This window comes from Macrosteles quadrilineatus, unplaced genomic scaffold (assembly GCF_028750875.1).
Source record: "Macrosteles quadrilineatus isolate MER2022 unplaced genomic scaffold, UCM_ALF_1.0 Scaffold_2__2_contigs__length_208266976, whole genome shotgun sequence".
Classification (NCBI taxonomy): domain Eukaryota; kingdom Metazoa; phylum Arthropoda; class Insecta; order Hemiptera; family Cicadellidae; genus Macrosteles; species Macrosteles quadrilineatus.
In genome coordinates this window covers 206,637,286-206,659,417 of record NW_026542595.1, presented here as the reverse complement: position 1 = coordinate 206,659,417, position 22,132 = coordinate 206,637,286, and the positions used below count along the sequence as shown (strand labels likewise).

Sequence of the window (22,132 nt, the reverse complement as noted above, 5' to 3'; positions counted from 1 at the left end):
CCTGATACCCCCAGGGAATCCAGCTTTTTAATGATTAGCTGGTGGTCAAGGCATGTCAAATGCCTTACTGAAATCAAGAAAGATTCCTGTTGTTAGATTTCCTTCATCTAGGCTGTCAATCAGGGACTCAACCATCTGAATTATTGCTGTTGTTGTGGATTTCCCTTTTGTAAATCCATGTTGAAGGTTGTTTAGTAGGTTGTGACTTGTGCAGTGGTCTAAAAGTCTTTTTAAAACAACTTTTTCGTATATTTTGGAGAAGGTGGAAACGAGGGAAATTGGTCTGTAGTTGCTTGCTTCTAATGTGCTACCTTTTTTAAATTTCGGGTATACTTTAGTTATTTTAAGTAGTGAAGGAAAGATGCCTTGTTTTAGGGACTTATTTATCAAATCAGCCAATGGTAGTGCTAGTTCATTGCAGCAATGCTTAAGTATTTTTGACGAGATTTTATCAATTCCAGACGAGTTTTTTGCTTTAAGTTTGTTTATAATCATTTTAACTTCCTTCTCGTCTGTGCTTTGAAAGGAGGAAAACAGTGGACCTGTTTGAGTTACGTCAGGAGTTTGAGCTGTGGTCTTTAGGTGTTTTTGTTTCTCTACTGTTTTTTCTCCTACTTGTGTAAAAAATGTATTCAAATGCTCTGCAACATGGGTCACATTACTTATGAGTTGGCCATCTACTTGAAGGGTTATTTCATTTAGGGATGTTTCCTTTTTGGACCACACTGTGTTTATTGTTTCCCAGATAGCTTTAGATTTATTTTCAGCTTTCATCAACTGGTCAGAGTTAACCTTTTTCCGCATCGTTTTCAAGTACAGGTCATAGTTCTTTTTATTTTCAATAGAAACCCTTCTGTCATCTGGATTTCCCGTCACCTCAAACTTTCTTAGAGCTTTAAGAAATTCGGCTTTAAGTCTCACTGCTTCTGGGTCCATGGAGAATTTTAGTTTATGTTTTCTTTGTATTTTTATCTTCTTTTGGGGGCAGGCTGCATCCATAGCTACTCTCACTATGTTACTAAAAGTTTTAAAAGCCTCTTCGGCATTGTTTATTGAGGTAACACTAAGCCAGTTTTCTTGACTGAGAAGATACTTGAGGTCTTGCAGGTTTTTATTTTTTAGGCAGCGTCCAATTTGGGCAGGATAACTTGAGTTGATGTGTGATTTGAAGTTTACAGTACAGAGTTGAGCAGTATGATCAGAAAGTCCTGCATTGATGATTTCTGGAGTGAGTTGGTTTGTGTCCATATTTGTACATATCCAGTCAATGGAGGTTTGTGTTAGATTTGTTATTCTCGTAGGTGGAAGCTGTAGTCTCTGGATGTTGTGCATAGCAAGAGTTTCATTTAAGATAATGTGTTTCCTGTTTGGGTTACACAATTCAACGTTAATATCTCCCATGATGATAAGAGGGGAATTTTCAATTTTTGTTTCCTCAATTAGTTCTGTAAAGGTGTTTAATGATTCCTCAAGGTCTCCGTTTGGGGGTCTGTAGGTTCCCAGTACAAACAGATTTGAGTTCTTGAATTTTATTTTTATAAGAGCTGCTTCAAATAACAGTTCTTTACAGTACTTGGAAACATCTATGGCTACTGTGCTGCTCTCAAGGCTTTCTTTTACAAGAATGCAAACACCTCCTTTTCTGTGTTCTATTCTACTATAGTGAGCCTTGAGGCAGAATCCAGTAGCTATGACGGTGCTACTTATTGTCTCAGGTTTCAGTCCATGTTCTGTCAGAATTACTATGTCAGGTTTGGTTTCTTCTAAAAGGTGCTGTAGTCTATTTATTTTATTTGAGACTTCCTGTGTATTTTGGTGCAGCAGGATGAGTTTGGAGTTTACATCCTGACTCGATTGTCTAAAAAACAGTCAGGTTGCGTTTCTCTTGTCTCTGCTGATTTTTGCAGTTTTCTTCAAGTAAAATCAGGCTGCGTTGGAATAATCTGAGAAGGTGAGGAAAAAACAAAGTTATTATCCTGTAGCGATGCAGCCTCCCTTTTTACTAAATATCCATAATGCTTCTTCATATGTTCTGAATAAAATCCTATATTTTTTACAAAGAAATCATTGTAATCCTCGTCTTTGCTCTTTGGCTTAGCATTTAGGGGTGGAAGTTTATTTTTATTTTTAGTCTCTTTCAGGCTTTTTTGAGCTTTTACTGTTTGTGACACTTGTGACAGTTTTTGTGGCGGGGTTTGGCTGGTTTCCCCTGTTGATACTTGTTCCGTTGAGGTCTCAGATGACAGTTTTTTCGTAGGAGTTTGTCTGACTCTCCCTGTTGCAGTTTCTGTTGGCAGTTTTTTAGTAGGAGTTTGTCTGACTCTCCCTGTTGTAGTCTCGGTTGGCAGTTTTTTAGTAGGAGTTTGTCTGACTCCCTGTTGTAGTCTCGGTTGGCAGTTTTTTAGTAGGAGTTTGTCTGACTCTCCCGGTTGTTGTTTCAGTTTGCAGTTTTTTCGTTGGAGTTTGTCTGGCTCTCCACGTTGTGTTTTTGAAGGTTTTGCTGGTTATTTCTCGGCAGTCAGTAGCAAGTTTGTGATTTGTTTGTTCTAGGTATTTAGCATTTTGCAGGGATACGCTGAATATGTTAGTTCTGTTATGATTTCTTTGAGCCCTTTTATTTTTTAATGAACTTGGTGTTGGAATGGAAGGATTTGTATGAGTTGTCGGAGAAATGGTATTAGAAATCTCTTTGTTCATCTGCATTTTCAGGGTGTTAATGACGTGTTCAATTTGATTTTGTTTCATTTTAATTTGAGCAAGTTCAGCTAAGAGTAAAGGACTGTGACCAGCTATACATTGATGGGTCTGGGCTACAGCAGGCTTTGTACTAACCAGATTTTCCTCTTTTTCATCCAGCTTAACTTCATTGTGTTTTTGTGTCAGATCTTTTATGTTCTGTTTAAGTTGTTGAGTTTCTTGTTCATATTTTTTTAATGTGTCTTCTTTTTCCTTGTCCAATTCTTCAAAGGTGTGTTCTAAGTCTCTGCGAAGCATCTTCTCATTGTCGAGCTGTTTTTCAAGATTATTGATGGTTTCCACTAACGAGTTGTTTTTCATTAACAATCTTTCATTTTGGTCTAATAGTGTGTCTATTTTTTCTTCCCAAGCTGCTGCTTCATTTCCATTTTTTATTTTTGTTACTTGAAAAGACAGTTTGGCATTTTCGAGACTCAGCTTGTGTACATCCTCTCTAAGTTTATTGTTCAACTTCAAGGAGAGCATTTCCAACCTCCGCTGCTAGGTTAAGAGAACTTTCCAAATCATTCTCTTCTGTATCAAAATTTTGTACAATGTTTTGAAAATCGTCCATGGTAAGATTTAAATTGTTTAACATAGGTTCGGGCTTGTTAATTGAGGTATGACTTTGAGTGATGCAGCTAAGCAAGGTGTCGTCTGAGGTTTGACTTTCAGAGCAATGCTTATCATCAGTTTTGCTTGATTTCCTTGCAAAAGCGATTTCTGCTTCTTTTAAAGCTGCATTAAAATATTTATTTTTGAAATTGTCTTGTTTAGGTTTACCATATATTGCTTTGTTTTCTGAGTAAAGACATACATCATTTTCCTTTATTTTAGCTGTTTTATTATCTCCAAAAAAAGAAACAGTATACTGTGGTTGTCTATCATTTTTCTTTGGAACAGTCTCCTTTATTTCTGCAGGCCAGAAACAGTAGCCTTTTATCTTTGCAAAAACTAAATCACCTGCTTTATACATAATTCTACCTCAGTTGGAGAGGCTAGTTGTCTGAACACACAACTGTTGTTGATCAGCAGTGTGCTATGTCTGTTTGTCTGCTAGCTATGACGTTAGTTACAGAGTCAGCAGTGTTGACGTCTACCAGCTGTGTCGTCAGATTGTGTCGTCAGCAGTGTTATTGCCTCAGTCTGTGTCACCTAGTTTGGCTGTGACGTATAGTGATGAGTTGGAATTATGTTGAAGCCTAGTATTCCCTGACTGGCAGTTTATTGAATTTACAAATGAGATGGTTTATCTTGAATTTTAGTGCTAAAAATTAAATGTGTAATATTTCTTTTCCTTTAAAAGAGTGATTTGAAAATGCTTGGTATTCTTATAAATGATTCCTTTATAATTCCATTAGAAATTGGTAGGTCATCACAAGGTGAGTTGCTTTAGTATTGATTTTTCTTAGTTTCATTGAGTTACATATGTGTGAGTTTAACTTACATAAGTTTTAGAGGTTTTGTAGCACATTTAATGGATCTTTTGTTGGTTTAACCCACTTAAACTGCACTAAACTGGTGGAACACTTTCACAGAATGTGTTGGTTGTCCGCCATCTTGGTTTTTTTTTTTTTAGTTTGATTAGTTGAGTATGACGGCTAAACAGTGGCTTGGTTATCAAGAAAATTCTTCTAATCCGTCATGTTTGGGACCTTTGGCTTCTGTGTAATATAGCTTTATAAAGGCATCTTCTACAATCCATACCTTATTGTCGTAATCGTAGCTGTGAATGTATTCCTGTACAGTTTTCCTCACTTGTTACATTTCTGTTACAGACATACAACAGTTAGTCAGCTTGGATGGAGAAGTTCTCTCGATGCCTGTTGCTTTTGTTCAAGATATTCCCTCTCCCTCTGGCCTCACAACGCTAGGTCTGTATTTACCATTAATGATGGTAACAGTTATGATAATCTATACCATAGTCAAAAGGAATCACCTGGTTGTCAGAAACAATTTTAAATTTAATTAGTTTTTATCAAAATATGTATTTTATGAAAATGAGATTTTATTTAATAGTGAAGGTCTCATACAAATATAGTGGCACGTGAAATTAGTTTATAACATTAAATAAAGTATCGTGTAGTCAACGTTCTTGACAGATAATCTTATATTGAGTAAAATGGCTGATTACAAAGAAAGTGGTTTATTTTAATATTAAAATCCCTATCAGGTAGTGATGTGGGCCGGGTAAATACCCAGTGGGTAGGTAAATATAAATTGGGTATTTACCCCAGGCCCGGGTAAATACCCAAAAACTGGGTATTTATAATTTTTATTAAAGTTAGAGAAGATTGAGATGTTTTTTTGAAATTATTACCCTGCAAGGATGGTAAAATGATGATAAAATGTGTTAAACAAAATTTCATACGGTCAATACTAGCATTTTACTTCTGGCTGTAATCGCCATAAATACCCAGGTCTGAGCATAAAGTATAATCGGCATAAATAATCGGTTGCACTGGTCCTGACTACTTATGATTTTTTAATTTCTATGATAGATAGATGAATTTATTTGATTGAAAGCGAAGAAAAATAATTTTCCTACAGTCCCCCAACAAAGTTGGCTTCCTTGTACTGTTTATAGTACAGAAAGCTGCTAATTGCTGCATATTTATACTTTGTCGTATGGTTTATACTTTGGCGCACATCAGGATTCCAACGAAACAACACAAAACAGCGTGGTTCTATTATGCACGTAATCCGTGTACGCTTGGAAATAGGTTGGCAACACTTATAGATAATAATACTATGAGCAGCTGATTGACTATGATTTAACCTGTCATTTCGTGTTTATAGTTTTGGTATTTCTGAACTTTCTGGACTTTTCTTTTAAACGTTTTTAAAACATTCCTACGATCTTAATAAACAAGAAAATACCTTTAAAGCAATTTTTTTTAGGCGCGGAAACCACTTCAAATTACAAAAACATACGGAACTATATTCTCAAGTCGCGGAGCACATTTCTTGCCGAGGAAAAATAGCGGAGTGATACGGACCGGGTACTACTTTCTCTAGGGCACCTTTTTGTGTTGCCAGCTGAACCTAAAAACGTGTTGTATAGTGTTTGAAAGACTAATTATTTATATGCTTTATAGTGACTGTAGGAAAAATATAATGTGTAAGTGTAACACGAGTGCAAAAGGCCTTTGCTGCACTAGAGATCATTCCTAACATTGCTAACATTGTAAACATTGCTCTCGTGTGCAGCAAAGTGCCACTTTGCCCACTAGTTACACAAATAACTATTGTAAAGTAAGTAATAATTATTATGTTATTTAGAAAGACAGTAAAATTTTACCTAGTAGATGGCCTATGTGTAAACAACTTAAGAAAATAATCTATATAAATAAAATTAGAGTTTTGTCTGTACATTGCTTAGAATAATGAACTTTTTGGTTATTTTTACATTTCATAGGTCAGAGAAACCGAATCAAACCTTATCTCAATTTCTGTCTGTCTGTCTGTCTGTCTGTCTGTCTGTCTATCTGTCATTCTCTTGGTAACGCTAAAATACGCACTTTATTACAACTACTCCTCAATAACTATAGCACTGTCCCGCCTGAAACTTATTTTCCAAATACTATACATATATGAGATGGTTTTAGACGTATTTCATCGAATATGAGACAGTTAGATATTTAACAGTAAACCCTTGAAAATCAAGTTTTTGTCGATTTTTGACGTGGAATTTCTGGAAGCCCATGTTAACCTTATGAGAAATGAAATTATTGAATCTTAACAGCTGTTTCAATTAAACAAGTTGGTTCTGTTCTGTGATGTTCAATAGCATTAAAGTTACAAGGATTACCAACAGGGTGCAGCACTAGCACTATTATTTCTTTTACATTTATGACAACAGCTAATTTGCAACCTGGAGGCGAGTGAGCGTAGCGAACGAGCTAACCTGAAGGCAAGTGAGCGTAGCGAACGAGCTAACCTGAAGGAAAGTGAGCGCAGCGAACGAGCTCCAACATACAGGTGAGTGAGCGTAGCGAACGAACTTCAACCAGGACGTGATTGAGCCATGCAAACGAGATCAGATAGTAAAAATAAAAGTAAGCCTACCGTTATAGGATCGACCGGCAGACACAGAGGTAATTTAACCTTTTATTGATTGTCATACCGATCCGGAACAACAAAAAACAACATAAAATGAAGCTATGTATAATAGTTTGGCCAGCATATCTTAAAATATGCAAACCAACTGCTGTTCGTTATATAAGAAGGTTTCAACTGAATATTATAAGATCCCCGTGCGTAGAACGGGTACACAGCTAGTTAAAATTAAATCTGTAGGATGGCAGGATTTAATAATTTTTTTGTTCTAGATCTTTTGTTGGTATCAATGGTACCTATCAAAAAAAAAAAAAAAACTAATTTCATTAACTTGTGATACAAAACATTTGAATTTATAGCACAATAAACCTTTCAACAATTCCTGGATATTTATAAATAAAAATGTTGTAAATTAAATTTTGATTATGTTATTTAATTGGTTATATACATTTTTAAAATTATAAAAATTGAAATAGCCAAAGCCTTTTTTAATATATTTTTTTAGTAAGTTAAATTTAACTGATGTTACTCGATTTAAGACACGAAACCCCATGCTTATTTAGAAACGTTATGTATTATTTAAAAAAAGTGCTTAAAAGGTACTAGCAAAGCTTCAAGTTACTGTAAAAGGTGTTTTAAACTATCCTAATTTATCATGTAATAATAACAATAACATATTTAGGGTTAGATATAAATTAATTTCAATCGATTTCATAAATACCCAAAATACCCGGGTATTTATAGATTTTGGGTATTTACCCGGGTAAATACCCAGGGTATTTACCCCGAGTTTTAAATACCCGGGTATTTTACATCACTTCTATCAGGTAATCTTTTGGGTATATCTTAATGCTGATGAGTGGTTAGCAAGACTTTGTATCCACCTCTTTTGTTTCAGGTCAGATTTTGTCTCACTTTAAATTAAGCTTCCTAATAGTCCAAGAATTTTAGGAATAATAGCCATTCGACCTAACAAATTCGGACTAAGTGGAAACTTTGCACAGTTGTTTAGTAAGCCCAAATAAATAAAATTTCAAAAGTCCCCATAAATCCCTGCTGTGCTTCAGCCGCCATCTTGGAAAATGGCGGCCAATTTTCACTTTTTTGACAATATTTCACAAACTATTGATATTAGACAATTTTTGTAAATACAAAAGTTAAAGAACATCTAAAAATACATCTTTTTTATATTACAATGTTTGCTCTATCTCTAATGGTTATTGAGATAAATAATAAAAGTTATTATTAAATAAAAAAATCCCATGTTATTCTTATGGAGGAAAATAAACTAAGTTTCCACTTAGTCCGAATTTGTTAGGTCGATTTTCCTAATATTCTTCCACTATAAGCTACTTCCAGCTTTTACTAATCTTATCTCTTTTTATATTTGTTAATAATATTTTCTTGTTAGGCGTGTTCATATTTGTCTTATTTTGTAACTATTCTCAGGACAGAGATTAGTAAGGTGTTAACTCAAAGCCTAAAAAAGAATTTGACTCAGTTCAAAATAATAATTTGAGATTATTATTTTCAAATTTGACTATTACAAGTCCCCTCTTTGTCTACACTTGACAAGTTCCCTCAGGGGAAAAAATGTTGTGCATTTTTGTGTCTTCTATATATTGTATGGCATACCAGAACTTTTTTGAGCTAAGCTAGCTTATACCCCTTTACTGTGCAAATTGCCATCTTGGCCTAGAGAAATTCTATTTCTAGTTATTCTAGTAACAAAATCATTCTAGTTACAGTTGTGTTGGAGTTACAGTTGTGTTATAGCTAGGCTCTCAAGCTATAATTGACTTGCTAGTTGTAATTTAAATTGGCATCATTTTAGCATTGTATGAATGTTTTCAGATGATCAGTGCCCAGTTGTGATGAACTTCCCGGTTGTTTTGCCTGACGGATGTTTGCTGTTAAACAACGACTTGGTGACCAAACAGCCATCAGAAGATGACTCGACTTTGATTAACATCAGTGACATTCAAACGATAAGTGGTACGTGACCTGTGATACAAGTATTGTAAGTTACTGATGTCTTCTTGGCTGAGAGACGAGACTTCAGTTTGAAAGTTCAAATCTCGTCTTGTTGAGTTCAAGTATACGACTCCCAAAAAAATCACTGTCTTTGGTGGTAAATGCGTAATTTAACAATTGTGAATGGCTTGGATGAAAGTTGGTGGATAGGGTTATGTGTAATATTTCTGGGTTGGACCCAAAGCAGGAATTTTCCTTGATCATTGTACTTTTAGTAAATGCAAAAAAACAGCTGATCTGAGTCAGTAAGAAAGTTATCTAAGTCATTTTTCCTACGACCGTTTTTAGCGAATTTCCCTATAGGGAAGTAGCTATTACCGTAGGTCTCATGGTAAGACTTAGGCCCGGGACCGATTTACTTTTTCATTTTAATGTCCCCAGAGGCCAAAAACACCATTCGTTCAAATTTTTATATATGTATATATATATATATAGATTTATATATATATATATATATATGTGTCCGTGAACACGATAACTTGAGTAATTTTTATCCGATTTTGATGAAATTTGGTTTGAAGGTGTAAGGCGGGATAAACTTGAATGAGTTCGCGATCCAGCATGATCGGACTATGGGAACAGGGTTTTATGGGGGGGTTTTATGGGGTAAAAATTGGTTTTTCTCACTTCTTAACCTCAAAACACAAAATTTCCCAATTTTTCTCTAAACCTTCTTAAAGAGCTTAAAAAAACAAAAAATTCAGTATATCAAAGTGTTTTTGTACGGTTATTGGTTACGGAGAAAACTAAAAAAATGGTAAATTTTACATCCATACATCCATCCATCCAAACTTTCTCATTTATAATATTAGTAGGATTTTGATCAAACTTGGCAAATTTATTTATTTTATAGTAAGCTATCAATATTTTACTAAAAACACACTACTTTATTAGTTTCCTTGTAGCAGCAAACCTAGGTACTCGTTAAACCTAATGTTATTTAAATAGATCAATTGAAAATCAATTCGGCCAAATGGAAATTCGCTTAGACGGCAGGTTTGCTGCGGCGGGGGTATTTTAACTAGCCGTTTCAGTTCAGATCTTTGAATTAGAAAGATTCACTTAACAGCATTGTTTTACTTGACAACATGAATAACGGACCAATGTGGTTCAAGGATTGAGAGAAAAGAAGTAAAATTGTAATGCTTTGAACTGCAACTAATCACCTGTTAACACCAATTTAATTGTTAATGAGTGGTGCAATTAGTGGTCGGTACAATGAGTCGTTGCATCTCTGTCAGTGGCAATGAGAGGTTATAAACGGAAACATAACCTCTCTTAAAAGTTATGAGTAGTGATTGTTATTGATTAAAAACGGGTCATAGGTAAAGTAGTGTACGTAACTCGTGTAAATAGTCTAGGCTCGTGCTTTAAAATTCTACTCTTGTCGTTAACACTATCTTTACGTGTTCGTTGTGTTAACTACTATTTTTTATATTCTTGACACATCTTTTACTCATATTTGGGTTTGAATACCCCAGTTGAATGATGAAAAATAAGCCCAAGTATGAAGCTGTTGATTTGTATTTGGATATTGGTGCAATTAAATAATATGATATTTTATGGGGAAAATCACAAAAGCTGCAATAACTTTTGAATCGTAATTTTCACAGCAATGTTGGTTGTAACTTTTTGTTTATAATTATTACGACTAGTGATGTGTTGATCACAAAATTTATCAATTCCTAATATCGATACGGATACAATCATTTATAGATTAGTTTTACCAAATTTTCTTAATGAATTGGTAACACTACACAAACCCCTGTCTTTAAGTCCTTCAATAAAGTATCATGCAATCTTCACGGACCTGTTTGGTATCGGTGTCAGAATCAACTTTTGACGATAGATTTTCGATACCGATACCAATCTCCTAGTATCGGGGGTATCGAGAGTAGGGGTGGGCGAGTACTCGACTGTCGAGTAATTACTCGAGTAGTTGGCAATACTCGACAGTCGAGTCGAGTAGTTAAAGATACTCGACAGTCGAGTCGAGTAGTTAAAGATACTCGTGACTCGAGTCGAGTAGTAGACGTTAAGCCGATTTCGTTATTTTCATTGATATTTGACAAATACATAGTAAGAAAGGAAGATGCTTGAGTTTTATTTAATCCCTTAACCCCTTTAAATATTGACATCCTAGGCCTACTAATAATCGGCAACCTAGACATCGCTTGCGTCATCCATTTCACTGACAGCGACAGCGCCGACAGCTGAGCTGACACTGGGTGATACGGTGACCGGTGATAGGCGATAGGCAGTGGTGTTATAGTGAATCCGTGGATTAGTTTAAGTTATGTTTGGTTTTCCTGCTTTAAATTAAGTTTTAAGTTAATAAATGTAGAATAAATAAAGAGTTAAAATTGTATCAACTTTCTTTCTTTTGTATTAGTTTATTTACAATCAATTATTTCCATGGAAACAAAAAATAAAAACCAGCTGTCTCAGCACACTCCCACATCATTAGTTAGTTGTTCTGGGCCCCTTTTTTCTTTCCGGAATTCACGTCAGAGACTTCAATGGGATACAACAAGTTAATAGGTCTGGTGATGTATTTCCCAGATCCTAACTTTAATTTGGCACTTCTTACGTTTCCATCAGCACTGACGTTAAGGACTTCTATTTTCCCAAGTCGCCATGTCCCTCTGGGTAATGTGTCGTGAACATGAACTACATCACCAACTTGTGGATGTTGGGTTGACAGAATTCTTCCTTGTTTGATATTATGTTGAGTTCTCTCCCTTAAACTCAACAGATAGTCTTTCTTCCAAATCTTCCAAAAGCTATTTAAGTTGTTGGTTCCCTTTTTCCACATCTTTAATAAGTCCGATTCAGTCACTTTAGAAATAAACTCCATGTCGTTTTCTTGACATTCATTCAAACTATTTACAAAACCATTTTTTCCATGGAAGTTAAGGAAGTGGCCAGGAGTTATAATAAAGTCAGTCAAACTTTGATCTGAGGAAGATACATAAACTAGTGGTCTTGAGTTGACAACAGCTTCTATTTCAATCATCACAGTGTCGAGTTGTGATTTAGTCAGAGTAACTGAACCAATACTCTTTCTTAAACATCTCTTTATCAAAGATATCATCCTCTCGTACATTCCTCCCATCCAAGGTGCAAACTCTGGGATGTAAGTAAATTTGATGTGGTTTTCACTTACATAAGACAGTAATTCTGGTGTATCGAGATGCTCAACAAACATATCATTCAAGAACGAGGAAGCCTTCTTAAACTGAGTAGCGTTGTCCAAGTAAATCTTCTTCGGAGTACCTCTTCTTCCCTCAAACCTCCTGAGAGATAGTAAGAATTCTTCTGACGACAAGTTATTGGTGATCTCTAAATGAACAGCTCTCGTGACTAAACAGGTGAATATGCAACCGTAAACTTTTGAAACTTCAACTCTAGAAGCTTGAAAGGATTTAATGTAGAGAGGGCCAAAGTAGTCAAGTCCTGTAAATTGGAAAGGTATACTTTCAGTCACCCGTTCTGTTGGAAGCGAGGGTATTTGGGGCAGCTTGTATGGTCCACCTTCGTATTTTAAACATTTCAAACATTTTCGCAAAACTCTGTTGACTTCAGCTCTGCCATGGATTATCCAAAAGGATTTCCGAAGTTCCGAGAGAGTTTGTTGCACTCCCATGTGAAAAATCTTACAGTGACACTCTTCTATGAGCAGTTGAGTAAATAAATCGTTCTTTGGTAGAAGTATAGGGAACTTGCAATATTCTTCAAGGTCTGCATTTGAGATCCTACCCTTACATCTGATAAGTCCATTCATATCAACGAATAGGCCAAGTTGATTCTGCAATCTATCATACCTACCATCTCTTATATTACTTAGTGTTTCACTAAAACAAGTGTTTTGAACATGTTTGATCCACGATAAACGAGCATCTTTGAGTTCTTCAGATGTAGGAATAACATGATTTGGTTGTTTATTCCGTCTGCATCCACTTATAAACCTTTTACAAAAAACTGTTGTCAAAATCAGTTTCGAAAGTAATGAAAACCTTTGTATATCTATGCCAAAAGGACTACTAGTTTCACTCACGTCTTCGGTCTTTGTAGTCAAGGTGACGACGTTTTCTTCAATAGTTTCAACCATATCGTCTTCAGTTAATGGCTTGTTAAAATCAGAAGACCAATCCGGCCACAAGTCTTGACTACAAGACATCCATTGTGGACCTGACCACCATTCATTGCAGTGTTTCAGACTATCCACCGTTTTACCTCGAGTCGCCATATCAGCTGGATTTTCGTCAGTAGGAACGTATCTAAATTGCGTCTCGGTGTTGGTTTTGATCTCCATTACTCTTCTCTCCACAAACTTAGGAAGCAGCTTTGTTGTGCTAATCCAACGTAACACGCATTGTGAATCAGTCCACAGTATCTTATTTACAACAGGAAATTTTAAGGATTCTTCCACAAAACGTAATGCTCTTGTTCCAATCAACACTCCTAAAAGTTCGAGTCTTGGAAGGGTAATTTTCGGCTTTGACTTTGGAGTTAAATGGCTTTTACAAAACATGAGAGTCACTTTGACAGTCTCCTTACTAATTAATTTGATATACACAGCACACGAATATACATCCTTTGATGCATCCGTAAAACAATGGAGCTCTACATGATCTGCTCGTAATCCTGCGAATCGAGGAATAGAAACTTCAGTTACTTTAATAATATCATCACATATAATATTCCATTCCCTACATTTAGGCTCATCTAGTAATTCGTCCCAATCCAAATTGTCTTCCCACAACTGTTTGAGAAAGATTTTAGCCTTCAGTGTTACAGGGGATAATAACCCTAAGGGATCAAAAACGGATGATATAGTACTTAAAACTTGTCTTTTTGAAATAGGTTTGTTTCTGTCATTGTTAACAGGTTTTATGTGAAGATTGTCAAGATTGGTGTTCCATCTTAATCCAAGAACATTAACATCAGTAGGATTCTCAGTTGTAGTTTTTTCCATTGGTATTTGTGTCATTAGTGTCTTTGAGTTTGAAGACCAACATCTAAGGTTCATGTTAATATCAGAGAACAAACTAGAAGCAGTTGTAAATAGTGTTGTGGCCTCTTGATCTGTGTCACATCCGGTAACCACATTATCAACATAAAATGAAGACTTCAACCTTTCATTAAGATTATCAAGTTCACAATTTGACAAATGATGAAAAACAGTAGCACTGAGTAAAAATAGACTGGATATGATTCCAAACGGAACCCTACAAAATCGATACTCCTCAATATTATCCTTAGTAGGTGCTGACAAAGGATCTTTGAGCCACAGAAATCTAGTTACATCTCTATCTGGAGTTTGAAGATTTATTTGAAGGAATGCTTTCTCAATATCAGCAATAATTCCAATAGCATTCATTCTAAAACGTAAAAGTAAACTACATAGGTTTTCCAAAATTACAGGTCCACGGTAAAGACAATCATTAAGACTATTGTTGCCTTTTCTGGTTTTGGCTGACGCGTCATACACTATCCTAAGTTTAGTTGAGGTTTTCGACTCAGTGATAATAGGGTGATGAGGTATATAGTGAAGGACTCCATCGTTTCTGTCTGAAAAACTCACTCGTTCGATTATACCGTCTTTCAATTGGGTTTGAATTACCGAGTCGTATTCACATAGAAGATTATGTTTGTCTGAAAGTCTATCTGTTAAAGATTTCAAACGAACGAGAGAAAGATTGTAGTTTGTGGGTAAATTCGGAGGATAATCTCTCCAAGGCCAGGAAACTGAATAACGACCATTCTCAAATTTAACAGTCTCATTAAATTTAATCAATGCGATGTCATCATCTTTCACGTGTGGGTCATCCTTAATACCAATAGTCTCTAATTGCCACAAGTTTTTGATGTCGTCACCTTCACAAATATTGATATCTGGCTGAAAGTTTGTGGTGACCTAGGAAATAAGTTGTTGGGTTTTACTAGAGTAAGAAAAGATGACTCGTACATCAGAGGGAAATGATCATTGTTATCGTTATGCCTACCAGTTACGATCCAACCAAATTTGCTATTCACTAAGAATAAGCCTGGTGAAATTTCTATCTTCTGACCCTGAATGATATCAAAATAATAATCGTTCCCTATTAATAGATCAATATTTTGTGAAGTAAACTGGCCGTCTGCTAACTTTAATTTGGGATAGGAGGAAGCAATTGTATTTAAGTTGATATTGGTACTAGAAACTACCTTCCCAGTGATATGTGGAACAATGTTTACTATAATATCCATACATGTGTCGTCGTTCAGCAGTAATCGAACATCTGTTACTTGAGTCTCAACAGTTTTAGATTCACGGTTGCCGAACGTAAATAAAGATAATGATTGACAATATTTACTATTCAAACTCAGTTTAGAAGCCAAACCTTTGGACACATAAGACCTCTGACTACCACTATCAAAAAGAACACCACAACGCGTTTCTTGTTTAGTATCAGCATTACGCAAAGTAATAGTTGCAGTTTGAAGAATAACACTCTCCGACATAGAAATTAAAGCAGACTCTTCGGTATTTATAGGTACCTTGCTCGGGTTGAAGTTACTTGCAGGCAAAGCTTTGGCATGATTAGTTGATCGGGTGTCTACTTTGATGGTGTTTCTAGAAATTTGGTCTGTAGGAAACTGTTTGGTACATAAGCTTCTATTGTGATTATTCTGCTGTTTACAGTAAACACACCTTTTATGTGATTTACAAAATTTCACAGTGTGTCCCTTACTTAAACATACGTAGCACCTACCTTGAATTGCTTTCTTACGTGCCTCAGCAGATTGATATTTTGTACATTGGTCATTCCAATGTGTTCCTTCACAAAAAATACAATTTAATTTATCGTTTCCCACGAGTGAGTGGGTAGTTGTCAACCTCTTAGTGTCCGCCTGTGGATTGGGAACAGTAACAAAACTATTAGAGTAAGATGAAGTGCTAGGTGTTGAGGTCGTCAGTTGCTCTGCTTTCTCCCGAATCGAAATTAAGTTATTTACAAATTTGCACAAAGTTTTAACATCCAATTCCCCAGAAATATTCATTTCTTCAACTTTCAAAACAATTTCATAGGGCAGCTTACTGAAAATTTGAGAAACAAAGTAGTTAGAAGTAACGTCTTCACCTAAGGCTTGAAGACAACGCATATGTTTCTCAATGTTGTCAAATCCTCGCCTTAGTGTTACCGTGTCACTGGACTTGATAGGTGGCATATCCCTCAAGGCACAGTAATGAGAATTCACTATTACCTGTTTCTTAGCAAATCTGTCTTTCAACAAGGTAATAGCAATATCATAGTTTAGATCTGTAATGGGGAGTCCAGCGATGCAACGTTTAGCGTCACCTTTTAATTGTGCAATCAAATAGTTAAATTTGTCAACGTTACTGAGTGTGGGGTGGCTATGAATGGCAGACTCAAAACTATCCCAAAACTCCTGCCACCGTAGCATGTCCCCTTGGAAGGTTGGTAATACCAACTTTGGTAGTTGAACATACTGGTGCTGTATAGTTGGTATTGGCTGAACGGTAGACGTATCAGGCACTGTTGCCTGTGACTTATTAGTTTGAGAAATATCTAGTCTTACCGTAAGCTGTGCAAGCACCTCCTCACAGTCCATCATAGTATTTATGAAGTCGTCCTCTGTGGTGGGTCCTTCAGTTTGTCCATCTTCAGTAATAGGCTCGGTGTCCAAACGTTTTTGAATTTCTTCCACTCTCTTTACAAAGCTTGTCAAAGTCCGTAGTCGTGTTTGAAGTTGTAGTTCTGTTAAGTCTGTAGTCTCCAAGAATGCATTTGTATCAGTAGTATAAGTCTTCAGTCGTAGTAAGGCAGATTTCAATCGAAGGTCCCATCTTGAAGTCATTCTTAGTTATTCGGGAAAGTGAAGTTCAAAGTTGGAAGTTGTAAAAATTTTGAGTAAAGAAGTTAAGTTTAGAAAGTTGTAAAAAGTTAAAGCAGGAAACCACGGACCTCTGGGTTATGGGCCCAGCACGCTTCCACTGCGCAAGTTAAAAAACCAAAAAAAACCAAAAACCAAAAACCAAAAAACCAAAAAAAACCAAAACCAAAAAAAAGCTGGTTATAAAAACCAGCTGTCTCAGCACAGGTGTAGGTGTGCGAGTGCGATGCATCGAATCCCGATTTGATCCAGCATGCATCAAAATCCCGATGCATCGATTACGTCACGATACAGCTCTACTAGTATAAGAAATGATTCGATTATCGTCATCGATAATGCGCCTAATGGTTACGGAGAAAATTCCAAAAAATTGTAAATTTAAAATTCCCATGTTATTCTTATGGAGAATAAGTAAACTGTTGTAGTTTGCTTGTTTATAAACATATTTTGCCCAAATTTGGAAAATGTTTTTATTTCTTACTAACTATTAACATTTTACATAAAAAACACTTTTACCCTCCCTGTTGCAGCAAACCTAAGTATGTTTTAAACTGATTCTATTTAAATAGGGAATAAATGTGATAATTTTAAGGAGACATTTTAGTGTAAATCCATTCAGGGAAATGGAAATTCGCTTAGTCTGCAGGTTTGCTGCGGCGGGGGTATTTTATATGGTATAGAAGTTTTTAACCAGGTCTATTTTTGGTAGGGGTCTGCGGTGCACCGAAAAAGTCGGTACGGTACGGTACAAGCTTAATTACCGTCATCGGTTCGGTACAGCATTTTACACGGTACAAATTCGGTTCGGTACAGCCTATTATAATAATAAATTACTTTCAGTTACTATCGTAGTTAACGACAGTTGGTTCCAAGCACATAAAAGTCTTATCAGATGTATGTTTACGATCTTCATAATTTATTACTAGGGTGATGATGCAATAAAAACCCCATTAGCAGTCCCAAGTCCATTAACATTTTATCACGACAATAATTGTTGTATTCAAGTACTTCCAAGAACTGTTGAGTTTTATCACTTTTATTTCTTCACGACTTCCCCCAATTCTATTTTATCATAAATATAATAGTTTTATGATGACTGTTAAATGTTATCTTGAACTCAGTCAGTATTTTCGTGAATATTAAATTTGCCGCTGGCCATTGCCTACTGCCATAAACTGTTTATGGCTACATATTAAACTTGTAACTAATGTACAATCTTATTTTATAACTTAAAATATTTGTTATAGATATTTTATCTTTCTATTAACGAAACCACAAGCATAGTTGTTGTTGATAGTTGTTGTTTGCATAATTTTTTTTTCGTTATTCAAGCCTACGCCTACTGTCAGCCCAATGTCAAGTCACGCTTGTCAATGAATACACAAACTATATAGTTTGTGTATTCATTGCGCTTGTGCAATAGTTTGTTTACAAGCTTTCTCCAGACCACGGGGGAGGGGAGGGTCTGATAAGCCGTCTATTGTTCACCCCCAAGAAGGTCCGACCCTCATTAGTGCCGCTCGGCTGCACTCGGTGATAACGACATGGGTGATTAGTAGGGGAATATTGAACCGCCACGAGTTTTATGACCGTCCAGAGATACTTGAACCGCCACGATCATTAGTGCGGATTATAAGGGTCAGTTTCATAGGGTTGAAAAACAGTTGAACTGCCACGCGGGTTCTGCAGGTAGTGAGGGAACTTTTTGAAATATTTATCCCTCCATTATCCCACTTAGATATAGTATGGAATAAGAGTTAAGATATAAGGAACAATAATAATTCAAGCAACAAACTGTAGTTATTAGTACAGGCTATCATAGTACAATAACTCTAGTACAGTTATCATAGTATTATTATATTTAAGTGTAGCCAACCTATTTCCAAGCGTACCCAGATTACGTGCATAATAAAACCACGCTGTTTTGTGTTGTTTGGTTTGAATCCCGATGTGCGCCAAATCATGAATCGTACGGGTACGACAAAGTATAAAGCGTGCGACAAAGTAAGTAAATGCAGCAATTACCAGCTTTCTGTACTATAAACAGTGCAAGGAAGCCAACTTTGTTGGGTGACTGTAGGAAAAATCTGTTTCGCCCTTATCAACTATACGTCAAATATATCACAGACTTTGAACTGTGATTATTTTTACAACTGACGGACAATTTGGATACAATTGTGGACTTGAGAATTGCAGTAAATGTAAATCATAACATGGTTCCTTTAATACATTTAAAGCTACCTTTGAAATATTTTTAAGTTGTCATAATTAGTTCTTAACATGGTTGTACAATTTATTAAAAACAGCTATCTTATCGAAAGTTTTGAATAAGTTTTGTGCATTAGGTCATGGAGTCCTGGAAAATAACTGGTTTGTTATATATTTTAGTTGGTTTATAGTTGGTATATATCTTAGAGCCAAGAATTAAACAAGCCTGGTATAAATATAAAAATATCAAAGTTGAACATCCCATAGTTGATATAAGCTTGTTATCAATAAATAATTCGTTATAGTAAAGATGCAAATTGTATGTTGAGGATTTACGCGAAAACAAAATTTACCTACTTACTGCATGCTTATGTTAACAGTTATGTACACATCTAGGCATATACCGAATACCACGCCGTCTATACTATGCGTGAATTCTTCGGGTTGCCGGAAGTTTACCCCCTTTACATATTTCTAAGATTTCAGAGAAATTGCTATGTACGGCCTGTAATTTCAACCCCCCCCCCCCCTCCTCAAGAAAAATTATTTGTGTAGCTTAGTTGGAGTTTTACCCCCTGTACAAATTACTTAAGTGTTCACAAAAATGTCGATGTACGGGCTGGAATTTCAGGCCCACAATGAGGCTAACACAAAGACCTGAATTAACGTACAAACGAAATCGGTCAAATTACCAATAATTGAGTTCTAGAATGTATAATGACAGCACATTCTTTAATGGATTCAAATTAACCTGGTTTTATATCAGAGCTTCTTAGCCGATATGGTGACAGTTCACTTAAAAAACAACGGGCAATATAAATATTGGTACTATTTAATATTCTGTTGGGCAGTTTTATAAAATTGACAAATTCTAAATAAGAGTTAATAGCTTATTCGTAATGTGTGATGAATGTGATAAATTTTCGATTGAAAGTGTGCCTATAATGTGATAAAGAAGGCAATGATGGATCGCCAAACACCAATCAAAAATCCGTAGCTGTCTCAACCTAGGCTCTGAACCCGGTATTCAAAAGCGCATGAGAATAGTTTTATGAATATACTTTTGTAGAAACGGTGGAAAAGTCGTACCGTTTACATATTTCAAATTATATTTTTATGTTTTTGTTAACGATGTTGAACATTTTCGCTTAAAATTGCGCAAACTAGCATTAATTACTCATAACGTTAATATTAAATTTATGAATTTTCAAATTAGCTTTGTAGTAAAATACGAATTTTCTTAACGTAGTGGCTGTCACCAATCACGGTTTTAGGGCTATAAGTCCCTAATTCCAAAATTAGTCAAAATCCTTCCGCTGGATTTTGAGGTATATATAACAGACAGACAAACAAACAGACATAGCTAGTATTATAAGTATTATAGAGTAGGATATACCCAACATTTCTCTGCAACATTTCTCTGCTGTGTTTTTAAAATATACAGTGCTGAAATAATAATTAAACAATAATTAAAACAAAATTCAAAAGTTTTAACACTATCCCACATTTTATAATAAGTTTGTGCATTAGGTCATGGAGTCCTGGAAAATAACTGGTTTGTTATATATTTTAGTTGGTTTATAGTTGGTATATATCTTAGAGCCAAGAATTAAACAAGCCTGGTATAAATATAAAAATATCAAAGTTGAACATCCCATAGTTGATATAAGCTTGTTATCAATAAATAATTCGTTATAGTAAAGATGCAAATTGTATGTTGAGGATTTACGCGAAAACAAAATTTACCTACTTACTGCATGCTTATGTTAACAGTTATGTACACATCTAGGCATATACCGAATACCACGCCGTCTATACTATGCGTGAATTCTTCGGGTTGCCGGAAGTTTACCCCCTTTACATATTTCTAAGATTTCAGAGAAATTGCTATGTACGGCCTGTAATTTCAACCCCCCCCCCCTCCTCAAGAAAAATTATTTGTGTAGCTTAGTTGGAGTTTTACCCCCTGTACAAATTACTTAAGTGTTCACAAAAATGTCGATGTACGGGCTGGAATTTCAGGCCCACAATGAGGCTAACACAAAGACCTGAATTAACGTACAAACGAAATCGGTCAAATTACCAATAATTGAGTTCTAGAATGTATAATGACAGCACATTCTTTAATGGATTCAAATTAACCTGGTTTTATATCAGAGCTTCTTAGCCGATATGGTGACAGTTCACTTAAAAAACAACGGGCAATATAAATATTGGTACTATTTAATATTCTGTTGGGCAGTTTTATAAAATTGACAAATTCTAAATAAGAGTTAATAGCTTATTCGTAATGTGTGATGAATGTGATAAATTTTTGATTGAAAGTGTGCCTATAATGTGATAAAGAAGGCAATGATGGATCGCCAAACACCAATCAAAAATCCGTAGCTGTCTCAACCTAGGCTCTGAACCCGGTATTCAAAAGCGCATGAGAATAGTTTTATGAATATACTTTTGTAGAAACGGTGGAAAAGTCGTACCGTTTACATATTTCAAATTATATTTTTATGTTTTTGTTAACGATGTTGAACATTTTCGCTTAAAATTGCGCAAACTAGCATTAATTACTCATAACGTTAATATTAAATTTATGAATTTTCAAATTAGCTTTGTAGTAAAATACGAATTTTCTTAACGTAGTGGCTGTCACCAATCACGGTTTTAGGGCTATAAGTCCCTAATTCCAAAATTAGTCAAAATCCTTCCGCTGGATTTTGAGGTATATATAACAGACAGACAAACAAACAGACATAGCTAGTATTATAAGTATTATAGAGTAGGATATACCCAACATTTCTCTGCAACATTTCTCTGCTGTGTTTTTAAAATATACAGTGCTGAAATAATAATTAAACAATAATTAAAACAAAATTCAAAAGTTTTAACACTATCCCACATTTTAAGAAAAACGTAGGTCATTTCCCTGAAATGAAAAAATCGATGGGAGAATCAAAATGTTAACTCAAGTAAAAGTAAACAAACAAACTATAATATGGTTAAATATATAGTTAAACCAAAACAAATCTAACAGCTTATGTATCTTCAATATTTTAAAGGTGATAAATTACAGACCTTTAGAGTTAGTATAGAACATATACTGACGTATAAACATCATTGAAGGTTTTTTTTATGTTGGCACACAAATTAAATATAATAAACACGTAGTATGTTAAAAAAAAAGGAAGTAACTATG

General features: G+C 35.3%; 1 protein-coding gene across 2 annotated transcripts in view; it reads left to right on the top strand.

Moving 5' to 3' along the window:
• Positions 1-22,132, top strand: part of LOC128985678 (uncharacterized) — a 56,067-nt gene that overhangs the window by 30,438 nt on the left and 3,497 nt on the right. Inside the window, exons 18-19 of one of the 2 annotated variants that reach the window (XM_054405449.1) lie at positions 4,515-4,610; positions 8,650-8,790. In XM_054405449.1, the coding sequence (XP_054261424.1) occupies positions 4,515-4,610; positions 8,650-8,790 (237 nt within the window). The remainder of the gene's footprint in view (positions 1-4,514; positions 4,611-8,649; positions 8,791-22,132) is intronic. The other variant, XM_054405450.1, reaches the window with a different exon arrangement.